We start from the raw sequence: 20,288 nt of genomic DNA on the forward strand, positions 1-20,288 counted from the left end.
CACAACCGGATGTGGGTCCGTCCCTCTAACGTGTCCGATGTGCAACCCCTGGCCGGGAGCCGCGGGCTGTGTCAGGGCTCGTGGAGCGACGCGAGTGAAGCGGGAGCCGATCCCGGGAGAGCGGAGCCGGAGCCGCGGGCGGGGGCGGGGGCCTGGGCCTGGGCCTCGCTGTGAGTGCTCACGGTGGGTGGGCGCCGGGAGCTGATGCACTGAGAGCCGAGAGGCGGCGTCAACCGCTCCCCGACTGACAGCCTCTCTCTGACGTGTCGCTGCTTCAGACTCGAGCACCGCGGGAGGGCCCTCCCCCCCTTCCTGCCTCCCCCCCCCTGCCTGTGAGATCCCACCTCACACCGAGCCTCGGGGGGGGTGCAGTTGGGGGGCTGTTGTGTGGGGGGTGTGGGTGTGGGGGCTGTTGGTGGGGTGTGTGTGTGGGCTGTTGGTGGGGTGTGTGTGTGGGGTGGGGGCTGTTGGTGGGGTGTGTGGGGGCTGTTGGTGGGGTGTGTGTGGGGGGTGGGGGCTGTTGGTGGGGTGTGTGTGTGGGGTGGGGGCTGTTGGTGGGGTGTGTGTGTGGGGTGGGGGCTGTTGGTGGGGTGTGTGGGGTGTGTGTGTGGGGTGGGGGCTGTTGGTGGGGTGTGTGGGGGCTGTTGGTGGGGTGTGTGTGTGGGGTGGGGGCTGTTGGTGGGCTGTGTGGGGTATGTGTGTGGGGTGGGGGCTGTTGGTGGGGTGTGTGGGGGCTGTTGGTGGGGTGTGTGGGGGCTGTTGGTGGGGTGTGTGAGGTGTGTGTGTGGGGTGGGGGCTGTTGGTGGGGTGTGTGGGGGCTGTTGGTGGGGTGTGTGGGGTGTGTGTGTGGGGTGGGGGCTGTTGGTGGGGTGGGTGGAGGTGATATGATGACGGGGTATTTATTATGCACTTGTGGAGACGAAAGAAACGGTTTCCCTTATCTGGATTTCCAACCCAAACCTTTAATCTGTCACCTCCAGGAGGGTCAGAGCAAAAGGAAGACATGGACTGTACTGCTGATGGTCTGGTTACACACAGACCAACTGTCCTTAATCAAGTGTAGGTGGGATACATAGAAATCTCACTTTGGTTTGGATTATTAACAATAATTAATAATAATCCTTGCATTTGATATATATATTTAAAATAGTACCTTCCAGAGCAGTAAAGATTAGCTATAGTTGTACACTGGATAGGATTCTGTAATATTGCTTTACTGTTATTTGGTAATGATCAGAATTGTTTGTGGCCTTAGTCGTTCTATGTCATTGCTATTCAAAGCAGATTTTTTTTTCTATCTTCTTAAATTCCGTATTCACAGGTACAGACATATAATCTCTTAACGAATGCCAATCCAAGTGAACATACTTTGCCATTACTAACTGCGCACATCGTCCCGCTTAGTCCATTCACTGGATCTTTCTTCATCTTTTCTGGACTGTGAAATGAATCCCATGGAACTGTACGAGAAAGTAGCTGCACAAGGGGAGTCTGTACGACTTCTGAAGACAAAAAAAGCGTCGAAGGTAAAATAGACGATGATCATTTTTTTTCTTGGATCATGTTAAATATACAGATAAACGCTGCAACTTAAATTGCATGCGCACATATAGCAACATGGCATTGATTCTTTAAAGCCTTTTTTCTTTAGCTTTACAGTGTTTGTGCTAAACCTATCACTTATGAAGACTGGAAAGCACAATTCTATTAATGATCTAAAAGCAGAATTTGTTGTCAGCCTGGCTCAATCGACACTGAGTCAGAAGGTTGTGGGTTCAAGCACTCCAGGGCCTTGGGACGTACTCCCAACGTGTGAGGTGCTGTACAAACATAATTTTGTTGTTATTTTGGGACTTTGAGCTCGTCGTCCAGGTTGACGCTCCAGTACAGTGGTGGGGGAGCCCAGCATTGTTCAGGAGTATCGTCCTTTGGATGAGATGTTAAACCGAGGTCCCATCTGCATGTCGAAGTGGCTGTTAAAGGTTCCATGGCGGAATTTGAAAACTTAACTGAAGATCCACACAGGATTTGGCACTTTCTAAACAATCTTTTTTTGTATAAAATTGTGCAGGAAGAAATTGATGCAGCAGTAAAGGAACTCTTGGCATTGAAGCTGGATTATAAGACACTAACAGGCGAAGAATACAAGCTTGGTAGCTCACCCACTAATATCGCACCAGTTAGTACTGACGGACCAGCAGTTGTAGAGGATGGTGGTGACTATGTGGATCCATGGACAGTGCAGACATCAAATGCCAAAGGCGTGGACTACGACAAACTCATAGGTGAACATTCCTGCAGCTGATCTAGTTACTGATATTGATGTTAATTTGAATATTATTATTACAAATCCTGTAGACTTAATGCGTTCTAATACATGATGTGTTCTTTTGAAACATAAGGAGCAGAGAGAAAATACATTGTTATTATGTATGAGGTAGCAGCAGCAACAACAAGTTGCATTTATATAGCGTACTTCATGCAGGTATAATGTACATTTTTTAATTCTTGGGTAACAAATTCTTGGGATAATCTGCTTAAAACACTGCAATTGTGGGAAATATAATCTGTAATACTGTAATACACGATTGCTACAGCAAAAGTTACTGTATTTGCAAGTAAATTACCTTTGTGCTTTTGAGGCACTTTGACTTCATAAAGTACTTATATTAAATGCAAGGCTTATCATTATTTGAGGTGATGCTGTGGTGCCTATTAATTGTCGAAATTTATTATTGTTCACAGTTCGTTTTGGGAGCAGCAAAATTGACCAGGAATTGATTGACAGAATAGAGCGAGTTATAGGTCAAAGAGCTCACCAATTTCTCCGCAGAGGAATCTTTTTCTCTCATCGGTTGGCAGATCTTTTTATCTTTTGTGCTGATTATAATGATCCTTATTTGCTCAATAAGCCTTGACGGGTTCCTAATTGTCGAACTTTTCTCATTACTATTTCCGCTAAGTTCCCGGTATATGTATGTATGTGTGGAAAATCTTGACGTGTTTTGAAGACGTACTTTTGATCACAATTCACTTTTTTTTCCTTAAAGGGATATGAATCAAATCCTTGATGCTTTTGAAACAAAAAAATCATTCTACCTGTATACAGGCCGAGGTCCTTCATCAGAAGCAATGCATGTGGGTCACCTTATCCCATTCATCTTCACAAAGTAAGTTGTGCTTTACCCCTGTCTGAATACTTCATGAATTGATTACGTCTTGACTAAGGAGGTTTGCTCATATTGTATATAAAAATAATACATTTCATAGAACATTTATTATTGTCAACGTGTTATTGGAGAGCCTTCCAGTTTTAAAAGTGTAATGTACAGTGTTTTTTTGTATTACTTATCAGTTAGCAAAACTAAATGTTAAAATGTAAAACATATACTTCAGTGGCCTATAATATTTCTGCCTTGCGAGTTATGAATATATATTGGAAGTGCTTTGCACAATCTGAGCAATTAATCTGTGGCGTTGTCTCTGTAAAGAAGCATATACAAATATTCACACCTTTGTCAATAAGTGCTTTCATGTTTGTCAATGTTTCTGCTGGGAGACGTTTGTAAGATATTTTACGACTATCTAAAGTTCAAAGCTGATAGTCGTGCGTGAATTTCCCCAAATGTATTTCCTTATCTTATTCCTATCTCTCTTAATTAGGTGGCTGCAAGATGTGTTTGATGTCCCGCTCATCGTTCAACTGACCGATGATGAGAAATACTTGTGGAAAGATCTGACACCAGAACAGGCTTATAAATATGCCGTTGAGAATGCCAAAGACATTATTGCTTGTGGCTTTGATGTGAATAAAACCTTCATCTTCTCTGATCTGGATTACATGGGGTATGTCCAAAGCAATATTACACTTGCACTTTCCATTATACAAGATTTTACAATTACCAGTGTTGGGTTTGATTTCAATGAAAATGCTGTAACAGTAATAAGGTAAAACAGGTCTTAGTGTGAATTAAAAGAAATATCATTAATATGTTCTCTGCATCTTATGGTTGATCTAATATTTTGTGTTAACACTGGTGTGTTTCAAAATATAGGAACCTGTGCAGGGCACTGCAACACTCCTGAAAGCTTATCTACTAAAGCAATTTATAAACTACCTCTCTGTAGAAGTGCATTATGACCACAATTTGGAAATGCATTGGATACTTGGCATCATGACAATCTTAATTGGCTTTGAATATAGCACAAGCCCATAATAATGAACAGATCAAACAGATTTTACTTGCCCTTCATTCTATGATGGGATTGTTCTTCATATTTAACTAATCTGCAACATATCTAACTAATCTGTAAATATTACCTTTTTTTAATTATGAAAGATTGGTAAGGTAACATCGAAGATTAAAGTTGTGTGTTAATGTTTTTTTTAAAAAAGTAATAAACTGTTTTCATCCACTGTGCTGCAGTCAGAGCTCAGGATTCTATAGGAATGTGGTTAAGATTCAGAAACATGTTACTTTCAATCAAGTGAAAGGCATCTTTGGCTTTGGAGACAGTGACTGCATTGGTAAGATTGAAGGTTGTTTGTTTTCAAAAATGGATACAGAATACAAAACATTACATTTGCACAGCGCTTTTCACGTCAAGAGGATGTCCCATGGCCCTGGACAGTCAGGGGTTTGGTGGGGCGGGGTGGATCAGAGAGGGTGGGAGGTTAGTAGTGCAATTTAGAGAAGTGGTTCATTGTGAATTCATATAACTGAGGAAAATCTACAATTCTTTGAGTAACGATCATGAACAATTAATTTAGGATATTATTTAAGATGAATAGTATAATTTATCCGGGTGCAGCATTCTGCACTAAACATTGTAAACCTCGACTCAGCAGAATAAGTTAGTGAACAGCTTTTTACGTTGGTCTATTAGGTCTGTTGGAGAACAGATGTAGCAGCTTCTTGTCACCTGTGATGTGAATGTAACTGCTCGTTTTAAGAAATATCTAATAGTTTGATTTATTTTTTATTCATTGACAGGGAAGATCAGCTTTCCCGCAATACAGGCTGCTCCGTCTTTCAGTACTTCATTTCCACAGATCTTTAATGGCCAAAAGGATATTCAGTGTCTGATTCCCTGTGCCATTGACCAGGTCAGAACCAAGTGACTGAACACATTTCAGCATAGAAGGATGCTATTCAGACTATCATGCAGTATCTCTGTTCTGCTACATGCCTCACTGCTTCTACAAACTCTAATCCCATATCTCTGCCGAGACATATTTGTGTTTATATACTTCCAAGTGTCTATCCAATTCCTTTTAAAGTCCTGGAATTGAGTTCAACTTTAATAACCACTTTTGATAGCATATTCCACGTCATAATTTTTCTTTGTACTGATTGTATAGAAACTGTAAAAAACACCATTACTTTTGTGTTGTGCTTTCAAACCTCAGCCATTGCCTCTCTGAAATGGTCACAAGGTGGCGGTCACGAGTAGCTGGAGCATTGGGCTCTCCGTCTGTTCCATGTTTCCTCATGTTGTTGTCCCAGGATTACAGCATTGTCCCAGGAAAAGTGCCTGGGTCAACAACAACAACAACAAGATTACACTTGTGTAGCGCCTTTCACGTCGGGAGGACGTCCCAACAAGAGAAAACAATGGAACAGGAGACCAATGCTCAAACTACTCACGTCCGCCATCCAGTGGTTTAATACATCTCTATCGCAATGCAACTAAGAACGACCTTCTTAAATGCGTCTAAGCATCTTCAGAAAGTTCAACAGACTTTGCATAAGAGACTCACAATTCCCTGCTGCCACACAGTGTACTACAAAGCCACCTGGCACTGAACAGTCAGTTCTAAACATTCTGCAAAGAAGATTTTAGAGAAAAACTAATTTCTCATTGTGCCCACAGAATAAAACAAAGCAAAAGTGGGCACAAATGAACTTTGTAGTAGTTTTAATTTTGGGAAACCAAAACAGCAAATGGACCAAAGGATGTTTTTTTCCTGATGTACAATAATTTTTATGTGTTTTAGAAAATAGTTTATTGGCTTTGGTACAGAATATATAGAATTTGATATCTTTAAACATGGATGCAGCAAATTCATTGAAATAATTACAGGCTGGCAACGTGTAAGTTCACATACTTAGAAATGCTTAATGAATCATACCTTAACAAGAAAAAAAATAAGGAAGCAAAGTCTGTATTTCCAATGTAAATGAATTTCGAAGCTATCGGAATAGCTATAAAAGCCATTGTGGTAAAAATAATTTATCAAATATGACACAGTTGATCATATTTCACCACCAGCTTTCTGAAAACGGCTCCAATGACACTTTGTGTGCTATTATTTGGCTTCTTTTCACCCTGATCCAGGACCCATATTTCAGGATGACCAGGGATGTCGCTCCAAGGATCGGTTACCCTAAACCAGCACTATTACACTCTACATTCTTCCCAGCATTGCAGGGAGCACAGACCAAGATGAGTGCCAGTGACCCCAACTCCTCCATCTTCCTCACAGACACTCCAAAACAGATCAAGACAAAGGTAAGATACAAGGCAAAATACCATTCAAGGTATCATTGTGTATCACATTTAACACTTAACAGTTAGTTCCTTTGTGACTCAGTTGGTAAAGCCACTACCATTAAAACATGGCAAACTGCATTCACACCTTTTATTATTTATTATCTTAACTATATAATCTCTGCTTAGATCAACAAACATGCCTTTTCCGGGGGCAAGGATACAATTGAAGAACACCAAAAACTTGGTGGCAACTGTGAAGTAGATGTCTCTTACATGTACTTAAGCTTTTTCCTGGAAGATGATGAGAAATTGGAGAAAATAAAACAGGTCGGTCTGATCATTTATTTTTCTGAATACACACGATTCTGAGTGAAGATGTCGGTATTCCTAGAGCACTTCTAAGTTACGCTTATTTTAATTAACTATTTTTTCCATTGTGGGTTCCTTGAACTTGCGTTGCTCTGTCCTCCACTAGGAAATCCATGTTGCAATGGGATTAGGTTTTGACATTAATTTTCCTTATACCTGTTGGAACAGTTACAGGGCATCAAATTGCTAACAGGTTTGTGCTATGTCAAATGCGAGGATTATTATTATAATTGCCCACAGTAATTAATATAAATTTTAGCTGAGAACATCGATTAAGTTTACCATTCCTTGTTTGATGACAACAAATTCCTGTTTCTTCTTTAGGATTACTCAAGTGGAAAACTCCTTACTGGAGAATTGAAGAAGAGTTTGATTGAAACATTGCAGCCTCTCATAGCAACACATCAAGAACGACGCAAGCAAGTGACGGATGAAATAGTGAAACAGTTCATGACTCCTCGAAAACTAGCTTATGACTTTTAATGGTATTTACTGGCTTCAAAATTTTTAATGCTCAATACACAGAGATTGTCCCATCTCAGGCTAGGTCTTGTTTGCATCATCTAGAATCTTAACAGGACCTTGAAATTAGATGTAACATCATGCAAAATAGTAATATGGAATCATCAATAAATGCTGTTAAATTATCACCAATCATTCTTTCAAGGAGTGGTGCTTGTATTTCCATCACTTCGGTTTAGTCCATGCTAGGTTTTATACACATTCACCTGATGGCAGTCGATTAATAAACATTTCTGGGTAGACTTTTGCACTAAAACTAATAATACAGTACTTGCATTTGATCTTGCTCCTTATCACGTTGCCTATGCTGCACAATCCAAATAACACAACCAGTCAGTCTCGAATGAAATTCCACTACAATGCAGATCTGAGAACAGGTAAGAGGTGGAGATGCTTTACTGAATCTATGTCAGTCGTCAATCATGACTACTACACCTTCAAATCTAATCCACTACCCTCATTGTAATTCACACGTTTTGTTTAGTCTATACCACAGAGTAGGGGTGTAATCCACAGGGTTCTCCTGTGCGAAAATACATGAATGGACCTGGGCTTTCAATCTTATTTAGCAAGTCCTAAAAAATAAAATAGGATATGCAGCATTGCTTGGAACCCGGTTCTGGGGTAACTGTTGCTGTAGAATTATGTCTGAAGTGGCAGATTTACGAGAATTCAATACCTGCCTGTCGATTATATATTGATTGGATTCATAGATTTCTTTAGTTAAGCACTTTTCACTGAAATCCACCTGGGTTGGCCCCCATACACAATCTAGTGCAGGCATTTGAATATTTTTGTACACTGTATAGGAAGCTAACACAGCAAAATATTGAAAGCAATAAAACTTGCGTTTCCTGCTATCTTCTCTAACAGACCAAAGAGTACTTTGATCAGATTGGGTTCCAGAAAATAAAAGCACAGTAGAGAAAATGCTGTTTATTGCCAGGAATGGGAAAATATACTTTACGTTTTGGGAAAATATATACAAATACATTCATGCTCAGCAACTTAATCTGATGTCAAGTGCAATTCATCGGAATAAATATGAAATGTTTAACAATTGTTTTCAATAGAATAAAAATAAATTGAATATTCATATCTAGTTATTACACCATTAAGTACATTGTCAGAATGAAGAAAGAATATCAACATAACAATTTATTAAGATATTCCGTTATGAAAAATGAATTTATAAAATTTCAATTTTCCCTTCAGTTTAGCTGCTCTGGTATTATAGGTCTAGATTTTCAAATAGCTAAATATATGGAAAAATAAAAAGTCATAAATAATAAATGCAGAGTCCATAGAGTACTGATTAGAACACTCGCCTCGCAAGCGAGAGGATCCGGGTTCAATTTCTGGGCAGGGTGAAACCTTAGGCAAGTTTCCTAAGGTTGCATGATACTTGACCATGCCTTCAGCCACTCTCCTCGCTTCTCTGCACTCCCTGATTCCAAACCTCCCCCGCTTGAGTCCTAATCCCTGACTGTTCGTCTTGGGACGTCCTCCCGACATGAAAGGCGCTTTACAAATTTAATTTTGTATTGTAGAAGGGATAATAATTTGGTCACTCAATCCACGACTGTGGGACATTGCTGTGCGCAATTCTCTGCCGCGTTTCGCACACAAAATCTACAATCGAATCACTTTACAGTGTATCCTGTGAAGCGCTTTGAGACGTCTCAACGACGTGATAAGGCTCTGTATCAAATGCAAGGATTATTATTATAAATACAGGTCCACGTTTAAGAGACCAGACAGCCGTGTGGTGTGCAGCTAAAGGGTTTGAGCACACATCCTGCTAACTGATACTGAACAGAGGACAAGAAAAAAAAACTCTGAACAATTTTCCCTTGCCTATCTTAAGGTTGCTGAGACCAACTGTTGTGCCTCTACAGTTACCTCAGACGAGAATAGTGAATTCAGGATTGGGGATCTCCAAGTCTGAGCACATGTGTTGTGCTACTAATACATAACCTTAGAAGAGGTGATGTCACGTGGAGAAAGAGATGAAATATCAGGCTGGACCACTTAGCCATGAATGAAACGTGAGGGTTCTGAGGAGACTTCCCAAAATAAGCCAAGGTTCAAAAAGAAAGAAAAAAGAAATGAGGGATTACTAATGCATCGATCTGTATGTAGTCGACATTGCCCTGAAAAGCTTTGGTTAACATTAGAATTGCCTGGTTAGCATTACAGGTTATTCTTATAAACTTGACATTGTGCTGCCCTTGTCAAGTGCTCTGGGATGGGGCCTATATCAATGCAATATAAATGCAAACCCTCATGCACACTTTCATTACATCGAGGGCGACTATAATAATAATAATAATAATCCTTGCATTTGATATAGCGCTTTTCACGTCGGGAGGACATCCCAAAGCGCTTCACAGAACACACTGTAAAGTGAATTGACTGTATATTTGTGGGCGAACGTGGCAGCCAATTGCGTACAGCAATGTCCCACAAACAGTCGTAGATTGAAAATGACCAATTTATTATTGGTTTTGGTTTTGGAGGGATTATTATTAGGCTCTGTGTTGAGTAAGGAAACTTGCCCAAGGTTTCACCCTCTGCCTGGAATTGAACTCAGGTCTCTCACTTGAAAAGTGAGTGCTCTAACAACTGAGCTACAGGACTCCACTCACTGCAAACTCACTGCTTGTCGGCCTTCCCAACTCCTCCCTCCACAGGCTGCAGATCATCCAGAACTCTGCAGCCCGTGTCCTCTCCCGCACCAGTGCTCCGTGACCCTATCACCCCCATCCTCGCCCGACTTCACTGGCTTCCCATCACGCAACGGATTCAGTTCAAGATCCTGGTCCTCACCTTCAAAGCACTCCATGGTCTTCCTCCCACCATACCTCTGTGACCTCTTAATCCCCTACCATCCTGCTCGCTCCCTCCACTCAGTGGGTTCCAGTCTGCTTCACATCCCCCGCCTCACTCGCCTCACAATTGGCGGGCAGGCCTTTTGCCACTCTGCCCCCACCCTCTGGAACTCCATCCCTCAGTCCCTCTGCCTAGCGCCCTCTCTTGCCTCCTTCAAGACCCATCTGAAGACCCTCCGCTTTGACCGTATTTTCGATCTCTCTGCTTCGCCCCCTGCCCTCCACCCTCCTCGATCCCGACCCCCAGCTTGAGTCCAAACCTCTGTTTGTCCAACGCCTCGGGACGTCCTCCCAACATGAAAGGCACAATACAAAAGTAATTTTGTTGTTGGTGTTGTTAGTTTTTTTTATGCTCCATTTCTTAGTGATAATAGTTCAATAAAAACAAGCATTTCAAATCATATTAAAAAAAAACATTTACAGCATTCCCTTCTCATCCCTTGAGGAAATAAGGTTCCCAGGATAGTGAGCTAAAAGTTCCTGAAAGACACAAGATCTGGACAAAACAGATGTTCTGATCCACATTTAAAAAATCTCATTCACATTCAGGCCTCTCCACGCACGGTACAGTAAAGAAACACAAGGAAATTGCCTTGGGAGAATCCTCTGGACTAACATCCTCTGGATGCTTATTTTCTTCATTCCTTTAAGGTAGTTTTTTTGAGGAGTTCCAGTATAGTTTCATAAGTTACAAAAGTCACTCCATTCACTGGAAATGCACGCAAGCAGTTCAAGGTCAGGCCCTTGAAGAAAACTCTAATCCCCTCACGCTTGAAGCTTTTGGTAATACAGTTCAATACTCCAGTGTATCTCCGTTGGCCCATGCCATCCATCTGCATGCGAGACTTCATGACATCCATTGGGGTCGCCAATACCCAGTAGGTCACTCCCGCCCACCCGCCAGCCAGCAACTTGCTTGACCAACCTGCGAAGAGACAAAGCTATTGATTAGTTAAAATTAGAAATATTTTCTCCAATTTAGGCAACGGCTCACCAATAATCTCACTTGACATAAGCCTCTTCGTGAACATGACAGTCTAAAGCTGCCCATACACGTAAGTAACTATTTAGCTGGTTTCTCTCGAATGACATTACCAGACTAATTGCCTTTTACACAAAAAAAAGTGGCAGGTATTGTAATGTCACAAACCCACACAAGAAGATAGTACTGTTGAACATCATTATTTTAACTGAAAATCAATCAATTGTAATAGCAGAAGGAAGACGACAAATGCTTTGAGACTTCCTCCTGACATGAAAGGTGCTATATAAATGTATATTGTATAAATCTCACAATGACAGAGCACTAAATATCCTACCACATCTTGCATCACCAACATGTAGAGAACAATTACATTTATGAAAAGGGTATTTGTATAGTCAGCTACCTGAATGCCTCACTGTTTTCCTTAAACTCTACGAACTTACAAATGAAGAAATCACATCCTATTTCTGAACGTTCGTACCACTGTATACGTCAGAACGCAGTCAAATAAATTCCACAACAACAACAAGATTCCATTTATAGAGCGCCTTTCACGTCGGGAGGACGTCCCAAGGTGCTGTACAGTTGGGTCAGGACCCGAGCAGGGGGGAAATGGTCAGGGGGAGGGGAGGGAAGGGAGGGAGCGAGGAGGGGGTAGAGAGTCGAGAGGGAAGCTGAAGGCACGTTCAAAGAGAAAGGTCTTGAGACCGGCCTTGAAGGAGGAAAGGGAGGAAGCGGCGAAGGCACTGGGGGATGGAGTTCCAGAGCCTCGGGGCTGAGAGGCTGAAGGCCCGGCCACAGATGGTAGGGCGGTTGAGGCGGGGGATGTGGAGCAGACCGGAGCCACAGTCAGCACTCCCGAATGTTTTCTTTAAGGTGTTTTGTATTATCTTAACTATCTATCAGTATAGGCTTACTGTTCAACTGCAGCATAAACACTGAGCTCAAGTACATCAAATGACCATTTGATTTACAATCGGTAGAAAATACATGCATTTATGTCTGTAAAACTGTAAGTCCAAATAAAAGCAAGCTTTTTTAAAATACCTCTGGAGTCTTGTCCTTGTGGAGTCAACCATTCAGTAAAAATGGAGTAAGACAGAAAGTATAATCCAAAACAGGGAATGTCCCTTAGCCACAGAGCAGTAATACCTCGATAAAGACCACAAATCCCTTCCTCATTTAGTACTGTCATCATGCAGTGAATTGGACCTCTGTATTTGGCCTTTGATAACAGACCAACTGTTGCAGGACCGTAGTAAGTGTTATGAGGATGAGTTTGGTTCTGCTGCCTTATCTTGATCAGGTCGATGGGAGCGAACACCATAGCCTGGGAACATGCAGCAAAAACAAAAATAGACAAATGAGAAAAACAGATGCTTACTCATTGATCGCAGCTAAAGAGTTGCGTTATGTAACAAAGCTGGATTGAAAATATGGTACGTATAATTAAGAAAAAAACAAGAAATGATTAGAACCTTGCAATTGGCCACAGAAAGTTCTCTGTGAGTTGAAATAATAATACCAATCCTTACATTTGAGACAGTGCCTTATCACACAGTTGAGATGTCTCAAACTGCTTCACGTGATATATTGTAAAATATTTGACTGACTGTATTTTGTAGCCAAAACACATTGCCCCTGCACTCCCTTGCAATACTATAGACTTTTTAATCTATTAAGATGGGAAGTCACAATACTGCATCTCAATTTGCAGAGAGTTTCCTTTAACCTACTTTAAAGAAAAAAATAATGTTCCTGCGTCTTACACTTAAGCCTTTCAATTTATGATATTGGTCATAATTTTTATTAAATAAATAAAGGATATCGCTCTCATTATTTGGGTATCCTCTCTCCTAAAATAATGCTCCATTGTATCAAATGATTCTATTTTGTAGAGATGGAATAACAACGCTTAATGCAGGTAATTCAGGAATTCAAACCAACAACGGTTGCATCCACACAATAGTTAATGAACATCACAAAGATCCTCTGCTTATGACTGTTGTAATGAGGTTTGGAAGATGCTTTAAAAGGAGCGATCTTCAGAGAACAGCTTTCTACATAAAAATAATATGGGCAATTTCTACCAATTCGCAGATCCAGCTTTAGCGGTAGCACAACACGCATCTGATCCGATTATCCACTGTCCCACCAGGAGAGAAAGATAAAGGATGTAATTCAAATTTGTCTGACCACAGGATCAATCTTAAACCTACATTGTTCTGAACTGCAGTTCAGAAATCATTTTAACATTTTATGAGAATAAACATTTTATGAGGTTGTATGGATCTGTTACATTTGTGGTAACTTTCCAGCTGTGTTCTGGAATCATAATTAACAATCACACTAATTTCCTGATAAAGTACTTATAAGCAAACAAGCTGAATAATACTCTACATGGTTATCACAATCTTGTTACATACAAAGTACCTCAGCGGTTCCTGCAGAACAGCCGGCAACAAAAACATCAAATCTGGATGGTTTCACCTCTGAGCTCCCGTGTGGCAATGTGCATAAATAATGAAGGCAATTTCTGTATGTACCAAAACAAACCGAGCTGCACAGGGACACAGACAGAATAGGCAACGCCATTCCTTTGTAAAATCCATGAATCTAGGTAATAGAGAATAACATGAGAAGGTATGGAATGAGGAAATGCCACTCCAACACTGCTTTTACAGAAAGCTACCCTTATTGTGGAATTCAGCTCAATAAGTCCCTTGAATCCCAACGTAATCTAACATCCATCTGACCGCCACATCTCCACTGTTTAAGCTTCGCCTAACTCCACAAGTAAAATTCCTACCATCTTCCTCCCCAGATCTAGCTGTTCAGAAATTCCAGTGTCCCATGGAGTATTTGTTCATCTCAAATCTACATCTGCTGGACTTAGGATCTAATACAGGGTGCTGCTGACTAACCCATCTAACTCACCAATAGAAGCTGAAGGGTATAGGCATGCCACAAAACATTACAATTCAGAATAGGAAGATTCCTTCTTAAGAAACCCCATTAAAGCCTATCACAAATGAGATCCGGAAATTGACATTTACCTTTTCTCTCTGGTAGGTTGATTTAATACAGTGCCATATACCAGTGTACACTTGCTGGGTCTGAATTCTCACCTGGTGAAACAGTGTCTATATTAACTATCGTGTAAAAATAAATACAAGTACAAAATAACTATAAATAGATATAATACCTTGATTGTATCCAAGGGATATCCTATAGCAGTAGCAAGTCCACCTTTGATGCCAATAGTGTACAAGAAACAAAAGGTTAACAAAATTACAGCTGATGAAACTGGGACGTTTTCTTTAAATGCAAACTATAACAATCAATACAACACTCATTGCTCTGCTAAGCAAACATGCAAAAGAACTGAAGTGTATCAAAAGGTCACAGTCAAACCATGTTTGAGGCACGAACACCAAGTTGAACTGAATTTGAGAACATTTGCAAATTTTAATCAGCTGATCACTTCAAATTGGAGCCTCCTCCTGCCCTTCCGCAACTAAGCCTTCAAGCATAACCTTCTATTTGTTTCTCCCTCATGTACCTCTCTAGCTTCCCCTTAAATACATCTATGCTATTTGCCTCAACAACTGCTTGTGGTGGTTTGTTTCACATTCCCACTACTCTCTGTGTGAAGAAATTTCTTCTGACTTCCCTATTTGATCTATTTGTGACTATTTTATATTGATGGCCCCTGGTTTTGGTCTCCCCCACAAATGGAAACATCTTCCCTATGTCTACCCTATCAAAACCTTTCGTAATTTTAAAGACCTCTATCAGGTCACCCCTCACCCTCCTCTTTTCAAAAGAGTCCAAGCTTGTTCAGCCTTTCCTGTTCTCAGTTCTGGGATCATCTTTGTGAATCTCCTCTGCGCCCTCTCCAGTGCCTCAACATCCTTTCTATAATGTGGGGACACAGTATTCTAAGTGTGGTCTAACTAAGGTTCTATAAAAGTTTACCATAACTTTGCTGCTTTTCATTTCTATCCCTCTAGAAATGGCAGCTGACAGGTCTATAGTTCACTGGGCTTTTTCTATCTCCCTTTTTAAATATAGGTATAACATTAGCTATCCTCCAATCCTCTGGCACTACTCCCTTTTTCGATTCTTTTAATATACGTGAATGCAATCCATCTGGACCAGCGGTTTTATCCTTCCTGAGCTTCGTTAGTTTTTCGATTATATCTCCTCTTTATATCTTAAATGTATTTATATTATTTTCAATCTCTTCTTCTACTGTCATGTCCACCTGATCCGTCTCACTGGTGAATACTGAGGCAAAGTAATTATTTAATATTTCGCAGTCGCGGCCTGTGACCTTATCTTGTCCATCCCTTAGTGGCCCTATTTCTATTTTGATTTTTCTTTTGTTATTTATGTCTGTAGAATATTTTACTATTTCTTTTTATATTCCTTGATAATTTAATAATTCCTCTTTGCCTTTCTAATTGTTGTTTTTTGACTATTTTCCTGACCTCTTTGTATTCGTTTTTGTTATGCTCTCCCTTATTGTTTAGGTACTTAGTGAACGCCTTTCCTGAGTCTCAACTTTGCCCTTATGTCTTTATTCATCCAAAGCTGTCTCATTTTTATTTAACTTTGTCTTGTTTTTTAGCAGAATATATTTCTCCTGGTCTCTATTGATCATTGTTTTAAATGCTTCCCACTGCTGCTCTATCTCTTTGTTTGCCAATACTGTTTTCCAGTTTCTTTTCCTCCCTTCTTGGGCCTCTTACATACTGGGTAAGAAAGGAGTCCTGTACACATTGAAGGAACTCCATTCCCTTATCCCCTTTACCTACCTCTTCCAGCTAATTTATTTGGGGGTAGGTGAAATCCCCCATGTTTATTACTCTATGAATTTTAACCATTTCCCCAATTTGCTTGCATATTTCTTCCTCTACTCCCTTCCACTGTTAGGTGGTCTGTCGAGTACCCCAATTTGTGTGATTTGATCCCTTATCTTTTATCTCTATCCACACATTATGAGATCAATGTGTCAAGTCATGCAAAACCTTATCACAATCACTGCTGTGACAAAATACCTTCTGAATGAAAATGAATAGTACTTAATATGAACAGCTTTGCCTATCTGATAAGGGAATGGAGAACCAGTGCAAACCCTTTGTAATTTAGACCCTAATTTGGGGGGTTTATTTCTGGCCTCACATTAGATTTAATGGGTTGGAACCAGAATTTATTCAATCGAGCCAATGAAACCTTTCTACTCACCAAAAAAACTGTCACTGGATCAGGAGCTGGTTGACCAAATTGAGAAAGCAAATTTCAAGTCCAGTTTCAGTAAATAACTCTCCTGCTGTTATGATTCTAGAGTAGAAATGGAGTTTAGTCTAGCAGTTAAAAATGCTGATCTGAAATTGACTTTCAGAAAATGACTCCTTTCTGTTTCTTATGGCTGAATTTAGTTATTTTCCACGGTTGCAATCATAGAGTCAGTGTCTGCACAGAAACCATGCAGGGATTTTACATTCAATAGACCTTGGCTTCTATTTACCCGTGATTTACTTTCAGATAATCTAAAAAATGCAATGCTAAGGGCTCAGATTTACAGTGTAAACTGACACCAGTTCACTCAGTGATACAGTAAATGGTTCAGACACAATTTATCCCGAAAATATAAAAAAAAACTTTATAACATTGGAATAGAAACGATAACGTCTCTGTGTGTCTAAATGCAACGCTGTACAACCGAAAAGCAAACCCCCAGCATTGTAGTCCTTCAGGTTAGAGCAATTATTAGAAGGAGAGCAAACAACTCACAACATGCTTTACACCGCGTTATCATTAAGGACACAGGCGCGAGGCTGCAGCTGTGCAAGTTACAGAGAGAATGCAAAGAAGGAGGAGAAGAAGAGGATTTTTCTCGTGATTTTTTTTTACCCGCAAACCATCCGGCCAGGAAGTCAAGACAATGCATCTTCCACCAGTTTCCAAGTTGTCTGCGGGTCTGAGCAGGACAGGGCGGCTCTGCCTGGTGGTGTGAAGCGCAGGCGCAACTCTATCAACCCTGACAAGGTGATCAGCTCCTGCTGTGTAACAGCTCTATAGAGCAGAGCCACACAGCAGCTCTGACCAGGATCTGATTTCAACCAATGTAACAGCCTCTGGGTCAGGGAAGGGGGAAATCAGACGTGGGGGGGGTGGGAATCCAGCTATGAAGTGAATGACCTACAGACCTTCAGGTGGACACTATATCACTATTAAACATCTCAATGGAAGGAGCAGCTTCCAAGATCCAGGAATTATTTTCCTGTAAAATACTTTCAAATGCCATAATCCTATTACAGTGCTTGTTTCTGACATTTTTTTAAAGGTAGTGGAACATTAATGGATTGTGGCTACAGGACAAATGATCTAATCGTAATGAGTAGTTTATGATACCAAGATTAGATTATACCTTTAAATCACTCCAGTGGATGGGTTAATTTTATGGAGTTGTTTTGTTCATTTTGGGGGCTGTTTTCATGAAAGAATACAGAAACTGACCATCAGTACATTCCATATTATTGATAGCTAACACATTTAAATGGAAGGAATAGCAATTTTGATGTGACCACAATTAATTTGTGAAGAAATGATCTGCAGTTGAATACCAAGAAATTCTGTGTGTGGAATGTATTCAACTATTGTGTACATTTTCAGGAAGTAAATGGGATTATTGTGTGTTCTTCATTGTTAACATTTTTGTTTAAAGGCTTCACAGCATCCTTGCCCTGTGAGCTAAATAATGGAGCAAACGATACATTTAAAACAGTTCATTTATTGTTTGTTTAAAACTATCTTGAGTTTATCTTAAAGATAAGAGTCCTCCATAACCCTCTGTACCAAAATAAATTAGGCTATGTAAATATTATTATTTATTGAGTATTTATGTGAAAACTTTCCATTTGGCATTTAATAATAATAATAAATAATAAACCTTGCTGATATGTTTCTCTTCCCTTATACCTTGGGGATACTGAAGCCAAATGAACCATTCCCTTCCTTAATAATAATAATAATGTATTTGTATAGCACTTTTCACGTTTTCTAGATATCTCAAAGCACTTTACAGAGTATAATGTAAAATGAATTGACTGTATTTTTTTGTGGGCAAAATGCGGCAGCCAATTGCGCACAGCAGTGTCCCACAAACAGTCATGGCTTGAAGTGACTAATTTATTATTGTTTTTTTTTCTTGAGGGATTATTATCAGGCGGGTGGAGTAAGGAAACTTGCCCAAGGTTTCACCCTGCCGGGAATCAACCCAATTCATACCAAAGTATGTTTCAGGCAATTCTTTGAGAAACACCGATTGAATGACTCATAAATTAACTCACGGCAATCTTTTGATTCTGAACAGATTAAATTCCCGGGAGGTTACGAAACTGTTTAGAGGCGCTGATTTTTTGGGGGGAAGAAGATAAAAAGATAATATATTTTTTGACTAGATCAATTAAAGGTACTTTGTGTTCAGCAAAGGAATACTTCAAATTTCGATTTTTAAACCATACAAAACCAAACAAAATACATGCAATTTCTCAGTCTGAGGGGCAAGCCATCAATTACAACTCTGAGAACAAGATTATGAAATTACCTTCTCCTTTAAGAATGTAATTCAATTGACATTAGCTTTGGTGTGCCATTGGCAATGCTATAGTATCACTTGCTGGGTGTCCAACTGGAAAATGCTCAATTCCCCAGGACTGAAATGCACAGCATTCTGACCCTGCAACAATCTCAATATCTTGACTTCTCTCTTTTGCTCCATTTAGATGTTGCTAAAGAGGAAATCAGCAAACTACTGCAGTTATGATTCCACCTGAAGCTGATTCCATTTTTAGTAAAATGAGTGTAGCCTTAAGCACATTTAAAATTTCACAATCAAGCAAGCCTTGACAGATAAATGTTTGTTTTCATACTACAGTATCCTGCCTCTAGATACTCAGATTACATGGTATGGTAAACAGCAACATAGATTTAAATCAAACTCCAGTACTATTTTAAATCCCTCTAAACTCTCTTGGATTTGGTACTTACTCTCACAGGTATATTTGCCATTTGAAGGCCCACTTGTCAGGATCATTGTTGTAGCGTAGAGGCAAATATTCCTTTCCTTGTAAAAGAAATGGAAGCAATTGCATTTCTCTGGCGCCTAATCGTGTTTGGCTGTGATCTCTGCTGAAAGCAAAGACAATTTTGCTTTTGTAAGCAATTGTGGCAGCCATTTTGCACACATCGTGGTTACAGAAACAGACTCGAGATCAATAATCACTTTACAGCGAAAATCCTGGCTCTTCGACAAACTATCAGTGACGCAGCAAGAAAACTGGCCGTCACGTGAGTTAGCCCCGATCATGTTTCCCCACCCCCCCCCAAAGAAACTAAACTAAATAAACATATAGCCAATGATTCCCCCAAATAAAATTGCCGACTCTCTCCGTGGCTGTTTGTGGCACATTGCTGTGGGCGAGTGACTGCCTCGTTCCGCCCTCAAGATTTCACTCCGGCCAGAAATTGGTGAAAACCCGTAAACCCCAAACCCCTCCGGAGCGATCTCATCTGAAGAGCGCTCCGGGACGCTATCCTCCCTGGCGCTCTGCGGCGAAAGTCGCCGCCGTCAGGCTCGAGGAGCGTGGGGCGGGGGGGGGGGTGGGGGTGGGGTGGGGGGTGTGGGCGAACGGAGCGGAGGCGCACGGATCAGCCGCGCCCGAGCTCGGGAGAACGGCGGAACGGGCCGGAAGGGCCGCGCGGACCGGACCCCCCCCCACTGCCGTCCCGCGCCGGAGCGCCCTACGGTTTGAGGGGGTGACGAACGGCGCGATGGGGCGCTGTGTCAGGCGCAAGGAATAAAGGAAGAGAGAGAGAGAGAGAAAGAAAGAAAGAGAGAGAGAGAAAGAGGGGGTAAATAATGTAACACAGGAGTTATTTGGCTACTGGTGCCATCAACCAGAGCAGTGCCTGTGGAGCCGAGACGTCTGACTGCTCAGCCCTGTGGCGGAGACCAC

At 40.9% G+C, this 20,288-nt stretch overlaps 2 protein-coding genes across 5 annotated transcripts; one reads left to right on the forward strand and one right to left on the reverse strand.

Annotated features, from left to right (window-relative positions):
- The first annotated feature begins 28 nt into the window (after window positions 1–28).
- Window positions 29–7,518, forward strand: wars1 (tryptophanyl-tRNA synthetase 1). 3 transcript variants are annotated; one of them, NM_001292712.1, is given in 11 exon segments: window positions 29–183; window positions 1,322–1,526; window positions 2,072–2,285; window positions 2,746–2,854; window positions 3,051–3,170; window positions 3,664–3,846; window positions 4,428–4,528; window positions 4,995–5,107; window positions 6,340–6,513; window positions 6,682–6,822; window positions 7,189–7,516. In NM_001292712.1, coding segments are annotated over 10 exon segments (1,395 nt in total). In that variant the 5' UTR covers window positions 29–183; window positions 1,322–1,445; the 3' UTR covers window positions 7,348–7,516.
- A 3,094-nt stretch (window positions 7,519–10,612) lies between these two features.
- On the reverse strand, window positions 10,613–19,440 carry slc25a47b (solute carrier family 25 member 47b). 2 transcript variants are annotated; one of them, XM_042338174.1, is made up of 6 exons: window positions 19,321–19,440; window positions 14,468–14,511; window positions 14,319–14,390; window positions 13,696–13,878; window positions 12,415–12,592; window positions 10,613–11,202 (listed from the first exon to the last, which is right to left on the reverse strand). In XM_042338174.1, exons 1-6 carry the CDS (start codon window positions 19,364–19,366, stop codon window positions 10,916–10,918), a joined length of 810 nt encoding a protein of 269 aa, XP_042194108.1. In that variant the 5' UTR covers window positions 19,367–19,440; the 3' UTR covers window positions 10,613–10,915. The 2 variants fall into 2 exon arrangements, with proteins under 2 accessions (XP_042194108.1, XP_007886522.1); XM_007888331.2 differs by lacking the exon at window positions 19,321–19,440 and adding an exon at window positions 17,182–17,265 and having other exon boundaries at window positions 12,310–12,592.
- Window positions 19,441–20,288: the final 848 nt, after the last annotated feature.

The sequence above is a fragment of the Callorhinchus milii genome, unplaced genomic scaffold (genome assembly GCF_018977255.1).
Source record: "Callorhinchus milii isolate IMCB2004 unplaced genomic scaffold, IMCB_Cmil_1.0 Scaffold9, whole genome shotgun sequence".
NCBI lineage: Eukaryota > Metazoa > Chordata > Chondrichthyes > Chimaeriformes > Callorhinchidae > Callorhinchus > Callorhinchus milii.

Excerpts from the sequence above, each read along its gene's own strand:
- wars1 (XM_007888334.2), top strand. The coding sequence starts at position 1,446 with ATGAATCCCATGGAACTGTACGAGAAAGTAGCTGCACAAGGGGAGTCT. Across the intron at positions 5,108-6,339 it reads TTCCCTGTGCCATTGACCAG|GACCCATATTTCAGGATGAC; the intron begins GTCAGAACCAAG and ends ACCCTGATCCAG. Across the intron at positions 6,823-7,188 it reads AATTGGAGAAAATAAAACAG|GATTACTCAAGTGGAAAACT; the intron begins GTCGGTCTGATC and ends TTTCTTCTTTAG.
- slc25a47b (XM_007888331.2), bottom strand. The coding sequence starts at position 17,218 with ATGCATTGTCTTGACTTCCTGGCCGGATGGTTTGCGG. Across the intron at positions 14,391-14,467 it reads ATCCCTTGGATACAATCAAG|GTGAGAATTCAGACCCAGCA; the intron begins GTATTATATCTA and ends CTGTTTCACCAG. Across the intron at positions 12,593-13,695 it reads GTTCTGCAGGAACCGCTGAG|GCTATGGTGTTCGCTCCCAT; the intron begins GTACTTTGTATG and ends GCATGTTCCCAG.